The sequence below is a fragment of the Poecilia reticulata genome, chromosome 10 (assembly GCF_904066995.2).
Source record: "Poecilia reticulata chromosome 10, P_reticulata-male-v2, whole genome shotgun sequence".
Lineage (NCBI taxonomy): Eukaryota > Metazoa > Chordata > Actinopteri > Cyprinodontiformes > Poeciliidae > Poecilia > Poecilia reticulata.
The window spans coordinates 31,544,847-31,552,595 of NC_088839.1; the positions used below are offsets into that span (position 1 = coordinate 31,544,847).

General features: G+C 35.0%; 1 protein-coding gene across 2 annotated transcripts; it reads left to right on the forward strand.

Annotated features, from left to right (window-relative positions):
• The first annotated feature begins 196 nt into the window (after positions 1-196).
• On the forward strand, positions 197-4,044 carry spata4 (spermatogenesis associated 4). 2 transcript variants are annotated; one of them, XM_008421044.3, is made up of 6 exons: positions 197-413; positions 943-1,072; positions 1,298-1,416; positions 1,670-1,878; positions 3,070-3,173; positions 3,875-4,044. In XM_008421044.3, exons 1-6 carry the CDS (start codon positions 316-318, stop codon positions 3,962-3,964), a joined length of 750 nt encoding a protein of 249 aa, XP_008419266.1. In that variant the 5' UTR covers positions 197-315; the 3' UTR covers positions 3,965-4,044. The 2 variants fall into 2 exon arrangements, with proteins under 2 accessions (XP_008419266.1, XP_008419267.1); XM_008421045.3 differs by having other exon boundaries at positions 198-413; positions 3,070-3,143.
• The last annotated feature ends 3,705 nt before the right edge of the window (positions 4,045-7,749 follow it).

Consider the following 7,749-nt stretch of genomic DNA (forward strand, 5'->3'; position numbering starts at 1 on the left):
TGATAAATAACCTTTATATAAGATTGATTGAAGAATAAACATTTGGACTGAAACATCTCGTCAGTTGTAGGTGAATTAAAACGTGTGTACCTTTGAATATAATCTAGTCTTCAGAAACGCTTTGCTTTGTATTTCCCAGCAAAACTGTTAACCACCCGCTAGATGGCAGCAGAGGTTAAGCCGAGAACGAGAACGTTGGTTGCCATAGAGACGGAAAAACAGAAAAAGGCCCTTTCGGGGGAAAGCTTAACTGCCGGTGGAGTAAGTGTTAGCGGTTTCCACGAGCTCGTCTTGAATCTTCTTCATCTGAGGAAAATGTCCTATTCTCAGGGTCACAAGACAGGAGTTGACAGAGAAGTCATCAAGTGGCTCCAAGATCTGGAACTATCATTTCACCCTAAGAATCTGCGAAGGTATGTCAATAACTGACGTTTAGGCATCATAAAAATATGTGCTCCAAGCGGGTAAAATGTAAATAACACCCAAGTTTCCCCCTGAATGGACGCTAACTTTTATTTAAAATTAGTCGTTTCATGATGAATAATACAGTTTGCTTTTTTCCAAAACCTCTAGAAATGTCTAGAATCATCAGCTATTTCTAATATCTGTGCGTACAGACATTATCAGAACAATTTTGAAGCTGTATGTAACCTGAGAAGATCTGAGTATAACATAATCTAATAGCTTTCTTCTTATTTAATACATCACAGTCTTATGCTTAGATAAATAAGAGTAAACATTTATCTCTAAGTAAATAAGAGATTTGTGTTTTTGTTTAAATTAAGGCAACATGTATCTCATTCATTACTGCTGTTAGAATTTAATGATTGAACTTTGGATTTACAAATGAATGTACTTGATTCATATTTTGATTATTTTAATTAATGGTCATTTAATTCCTTCCACAACTCATTTTAACGGCGTCCTCTCCTCCACTTCCAGGGATTTGTCCAATGGATACCTGGTTGCCGAGATATTTTCTCGTTATTACCCTCATGACATCTCAGTATACTCTTATCACAACGGAGTATCGTTTTCTTCCAAGCAGAAGAACTGGAGCAGGATACAGAAGGTAAGAGTTATTAAAATCTAAAAATATAACGAGCTGTTTTTCACATCCGGTTAGCATGTGGTTAAAAAATAGATCAAATATACATACAAACAAACTTTTAAAATGGCAATATTATAAATATAAAACAACTTAAAATATATATTTTTAATGAGAACTCATTGTAATATTTTTATGGACTATAATGGAATATTTTTATGTGTTCAAAATTGTTTTTGCTCGCTCCAGTTTTTGAAGAAGAAGAACATGGCGCTATCAAAGGAAGCAGTCTATGGAAGCATACACTGTGAACCAGGAGCAGCTGAGGCGATGGTGCAGGACGTTTACAAGATGCTGACCAATCAGAAGTAAGATAAGTTAAACCTAGTTATCTTATCTTATCTTATCTTATCTTATCTTATCTTATCTTATCTTATCTTATCTTATCTTATCTTATCTTATCTTATCTTATCTTATCTTATGATGTTGCTCTTTGAATTTACAAAGGTCTTGATGTGTTTTTGTATTTAAATCTAATTAATGTGTCACATCCACAAAATCACTTCTTGGTAGAGTAAAGAAGAAAGACAACAGATGACCAACTATTCACTCTCTTCTCAGTGTCACAGATGTCGAGGGTCAGCAGTCACCACACTCCTCACTGACTCGCTCCTCATCGTCAAGGTCCTTCGGGAACAATTTGGTAGCTGCAGGGATCATGGCCGAGTCAGACGTCAGTTCGAACCAGAGGAGAGCACAAAACAGCAGGAGCGGCAGGCATCTGGAGCACACAGCTGCAGAAGGGTCTCTCCCCCCCAGTGGGACTTCAGGTCTTTCTTGGTCTTTTAGATTAGATTTACAAAGGTGGCAGCAGCAGTTACTTTTCACACAACTTAGATGAACTGGTAGAAGACGACAGTCACATCGACTAAGATAAAGGGAAGTTCATTAAGAGGGTGACATTTGTTTGCATATTTGTTTATTGTTGCAGATGTTTATATGCTATAAGCATAAATACAAAAACTATAAACACAAAAAAGGGGCTTGAAGTTTCTCCCCAGGCTGCTGCCATTCTTTTCCTGAGACTCACTCTGGTCAGAGTCTACATGCAGGATAATCTACATCATGTTTTCACAGTTCCACATTCCTGTTTATTCTGGGGCAAAAATGATCTTAAAATGAACAAACTGTCTACAAACAATACAAAGATTGATTTTGTTGTTACTATTTATTTATATCTGTCCAATAGTTGAAGGACAAATATGACATTTGTCCTTTATTTATGTTTGGTCGTTTTTGTATTCCAGTGATGGAAGAAGTCAAAATTTAGAGTTTTTTAACAGTTAATATCATTAGATTGGAATCGTGACAGAAATAAGCAGGTGGTAAAATTATATTATCAGATGGTTCCTGTTTTGTATGTAAGCCACTTTAATGTATTTAAATTATTATTTTTTTCACCAAATTTGACATTGCATATATATAAATTTTATAGTAACTTTTTGATCTGTTGTTCTATCACAACATTGGAGACAAAATGTACAAGAACTGTTTACAATTGTGCCGTTTTTAGAAACTACACAACCTGAAATTGTATCTTTAAAAACTCCTTACGTGCATTTTTTAACTATTTCAGCTAACCTTTTCCCTCTTAAGAAGCATCACATGTTTATCAACTGTAAATAATGTATCAAAGTTTAATAATAATATAATAATATAAAAAGCATATTTTGTCTTAGAAAACAATAAATGTCTGTCTTCCTAACAGGTCAGAAGGATTTGAAAGAAGTCTTATGAAAACAAAAAATCTGCATGTAATTCTGAGTCAAGACACGGTGAATGTCTGCAGCACTGAGCATGGATCGTCCACACCATGCCACTGCAATGTGCAAAGTCCCATGTTTATTATAGATATTCTTAGTTCATGTTTCTTTGTAGTCAAATTAAGATGAGGACTCCAGGTATTTTAATAAATATACTGAGTTTCATTGTTCCATATCTATATTTTCTCTATTTTCCAGACTCATCAACATGGAGAGGAGCTCCTGTTTCCTACAAGGAGATAAAAGTGAACCAACCTGTCAGAAATTCAATGGTGAACCTTTCATGCTCACTGCATCACTGTGTAAATATTCATGAACTGATTTACAGAATTGGTGAAGTATAATCTTTCAGTAAAACGATGTCAAAGAATGATTACTTTAGTTATAAAATAGTTTGAAAAACTGTGAAATGTAGCTTATTTTAAGGTACTGAGCCTCTTTGTTTGCGGTGTTTGTTTGTGCCAGTAGGTGGCAGCATTGTGTGGTCATTTTGACAGCAGCTGTAAGAAAAATGAAACTGCATGTATTTCATAAATGAATCTGCACTGCCACTGTTCTCATGGAACCTTGAGAGTTTATACAGGTTCATACAGAAATACTACCTGTTTTTTCCTCAATAGGTATTTTAAAATAAATAGCTGAATGTTTTGAAGTTCATTTTATATTGTTCCCTCACTTCAGCCACCCAACCAGTTGCTTATTTAATTACCATAAAATGAAAAAATAAAATAAAACATGTTGATAATGCCTTCTTTTCTTGCACACAGTTCTTAATTTTGGTTTAATTCATGTTAAATTGCACACATTCCAGTCCAGTCCAAATTCATTTGGAGCGATTAATTCCCATGAAATCTATTAATATACTGTTACAATTATATCTTTGTGTGGTGATATACATTTAAAATCCAACCAATTGTAATGCAGTATAGTTATTTTTAGTACTTCATAGAATAGCAAATACAGAAATCAGCAGAGTTCACTGTTTTTTCATTTTCTTTTGCAGCTATCCCCTTTTTTCAAGTCAGATCAGTCAAACATTGAAGGCAAGAAGAAGAAGAAGAAGAAATTTCATAAACAGCCAAAATCAGGATGACCGACCATCAACCTCCACCATGAAGGCTAAGAAGCTGTTAATGCTATTCAGCCCTCATAAATAAAATGCTCTCAAAAATCTCCATGTTTCACATAAAGCGGTGATTTAAGCTCCTAATTGTGATGGAAGATAAATCTTTCCACCAGGATAACACTACTGCCATGTCAGAGTTTTATTTCCTTAAAGGACATTTTAAATGGATTTTGGACAAAGTTGGCTGTGCTGTGTGTTTCACTGAACATGTACACACAACATATTTAGGTTAATTATATCTATCTTATCTTTTGATAGCAACAAAATAGCTAAAATTGTAATTTAATCTTCCAGCAGCACAGCGGCCCAAAACAAGCAGCCAGAGATGCAGACAAAAGTTTTTTAAAAAATAGTTCAAATTAATGTATTAGAACCTAAAGTCTTAATGAAATGTGTGGCAAATATGGAAAATGAATAGTGAAATTTGCAGACCCATTCTATAAATTAGAATATTACTAAAAAGGCCATTTATTTTAGAATCTTTATCACTAGAAAAACTATATATTCTATAAATTAATTACACAGATGGATGTTTTTAAAAGCCTTTAATTCTGTTAATTATGAAGATTTTCTAAATATAATTAATAAAAACATGACATTTAAAATTAGAAGATTAAATCAGACCAATAAATAAACTGTTTAAAAATTGTGGACTTAATATAAACTTAAATGTTATTATTTTCAACAGATTCCTTTAATCTGACAAACAAGCCTAATCGGGATGCATATTTTAATTTACGACTTTATCGGCACAACACATACACAGTAAAAATGCCAGTGTTGAATTAACACCCAAAAGTGTCTGTGTGTCCAAGTCAGCTGGTGTTAAATTCAACAATACAGAGTGTCACATTAACATTTACAACAGTGTTAGTGTTAAAACATATTAAAAGTAACACCAGTGTAGTGTTGATCACAAAACATAATGTGGGGTTAAAAAAGTAAATAATTGACACACAAGGTGTCAATATCAATCAAATCCAGTGGAAAATATTCAAATCAATACACAGAAATAGAAAGTTTAACTTTTCTTAAACCCATTTCAGTATTATAGACCAATGTTAATTTAACACAAAAATGGGCGTCAATCTTTTAACACTTTCAAAAGTGTTACTTTAACACCTGCTGACTTGGACACATATAGACACTTTTGGGTGTTAATTCAACACTGGCATTTTTACTGTGTAAGAGCCAGCCCCTTAGGTCAAAGTTCAGTGGTTTGATGTGCATGTTTTAGATGGACAAATGACGCGAGAAAACAGCTAAAGAAGTCATTTATGTTTAAAATAAAAAAGCGACATTAACAGAAGTGATGCATCAAGTTTATTGTGCAAAACATTTCAAAAAGCGTTTTGGTCGTAAACCAGGTATATCGACACCTTTACAGCCCGGTCCGCTACTGGTTGAATAAATCAGTCTGATCTGAGCCTTTTATGCTTTCAATCATTTAGTGATGATGAGACAGATGCAGCAGAAAAATGCTTATTGTACTTACAGATGTAAGAAACATATTTAAAATAACAAAAGGTTTGCACAGAACTTCTAGTTCTTGACCCAGCAGGGTTTTCTCTGGTACGGTGAATGAATGAATGAATGAATGAATGAATGAATGCCTTTAACCCTTCAGAGTCAATTGACGCGTATCCGAGTCTTTTTTACATGTCTGATTTGGCGCGTCGTAGCAGCAAGACTCCGCCTCCCCCAGTCTCACTTTCTACTGGTGTTTAAAGTGCACATGTTAAACTACACAACAGTTTTTAAATTGTGTTAATAGGCCAAGTAAAACCGGAGTTATGCTTAAATATGTAAACCATATTTGTTTCAATTAGCGAAATTGTAAAACCCGCTCCGTTCCACAGTGAGACGGAGCTCTCGCAACACAAAGAATACAACAGATCCCCTCACTCGAGCTCACGTATTCAACTGATAAGCATCTGATCACATTTTGTTGCAGATAAACGAAGGTAAGTGACGTAAGTAACGGCGCGAAAAAGTAAAAAAAAAAAAAAAAAAAGTAACGCGGGAACGGAGAACAGAAAAAAGAGAGGCACGTCAACAGATAGTTGTGATATCAGACGATCTACCTCGTAATTTGTATTTCGGACATTGTATTTTGTTTTTTTCTGTAAAGAATGATGAGAAGAATGAATGTGGGGCAGGCAGCAAAGCTCTTTTTTGAGCTCTAAGATGAGGGAAACTCGCAGTCTGAGTCTGAAGCAGAGAGCGAGGATTCTGATGACAATGTAGCGATTCAGTCATTCATATCGGGAAGAGAGAGAGAACATGGGTATCAGGAAGAAGATGAGGTAGGGACAAACATAGGGACAAACGTAGCTAAACGAAGATCGAAACTGAGAAGTAGGCGGCGATGTGCAACTGCGCGGTCTCGATCACCGAGAGGTGGCGCTGCTGAGCCACTCCCCCACAGTGATCCCTGGAAGACGGAGGAGGATCCTGACAGTGTGCCGGGAGTAAAGCAGGTTTCAGCCACGGCGAACACCCGGTGTCCAAATAAACAACCTGTCTTCTCATAGTCCAAAAGATCTTTTTTTTTATTATATTTTGCCACTGACAGTGAAAACAATTTGCCTCAACACAAACAAAAATGCAGCAAAAAAATACTTTAGGGAAAAAGTACAAATGGAATGACATTGAAATGGAAGATCTGTACAATTTTTTTGGTCTACTGACCAAAAAAATTGGTCACTGCCCTGAATACCCAGTATTCAGGGCAGTGAAACTACCCTGAATACTGGGTAGTTTCACTGCCCAGTATTCAGGACTATTGGAAGCAAAACAATATTTTGTCTGTGCCCCTTCCATGCAAAGTGATGTGTTTGTGCACAAATGAATGAATTACCTACATTTTGTTGATGATAATCTTCTAAACATGAGTTGTTTCCTGTATTTGTACATATTGATTTTGAAATTTATAGTGTGCTAAAATTGCCAGGAGAAGTAATTCCCAGGATTTAAATATATTTAGGAAAGTTATACATTTTTGGAATCTTGATTTGATATGTTGTAAATAGTAGCACAGGAACGAATGGATTACCTACATTTTATTGATAATAATTTAATATACATGAGTTGTTTGCTATATTTGTACATACTAATTTTGAAATATAGAGTATACTTTAGAATTCTAAACCATAAAACATATTTGTTATACATATTTGTGGGTTTCACAGTGACAAAAATAAAAACTTTTCCTACTCGAATTTTCTTTTTTTGTGTGATTTTAGGCCCAAAATGCAATGTCAGTATGTCCAAATGACAAAAATATGTGTAAATTGACAAAGTTCAGGCTGTCCTGAAAAAAATGATAGCACATAAAGCAATATTAATGGTTTTTATTAAGAAATATAAAGGTAAAATCAAAAATTAGTCAAAAACGGCCATTTAGAACACTGACTCCCAAGGGTTAAACACTGAAGCTCTCTCTGGGTGTGTAGACTTGGTGTTTCATCTCAGTGGACACCAAACAGTCAATACAATCAATTTTCATTCGTGAGATTCAAATTATTTATGATTCAACAGCTCTTCAAGAAAGAAATGTGATTTTTGACAAAAGAGCTCGACTCTGCACACTGACTGGTTCAGATTAAACTGTTTCTGGTGCCAAACCCTTTCACAGTCACTTGGACTAAGATGCCTTCTCTGCTCCCAAACCTCTGAGCTCTCATGAAAGCTTGGCGTAAAGTACAGTTGAGCTGTGAAGCCAGTGAGAAATGGATGTCAGGATGATAAGT

Excerpts from the sequence above, each read along its gene's own strand:
- spata4 (XM_008421044.3), top strand. The coding sequence starts at position 316 with ATGTCCTATTCTCAGGGTCACAAGACAGGAGTTGACAGAGAAGTCATC. Across the intron at positions 414-942 it reads CACCCTAAGAATCTGCGAAG|GGATTTGTCCAATGGATACC; the intron begins GTATGTCAATAA and ends CTCCACTTCCAG. Across the intron at positions 1,073-1,297 it reads ACTGGAGCAGGATACAGAAG|TTTTTGAAGAAGAAGAACAT; the intron begins GTAAGAGTTATT and ends TGCTCGCTCCAG.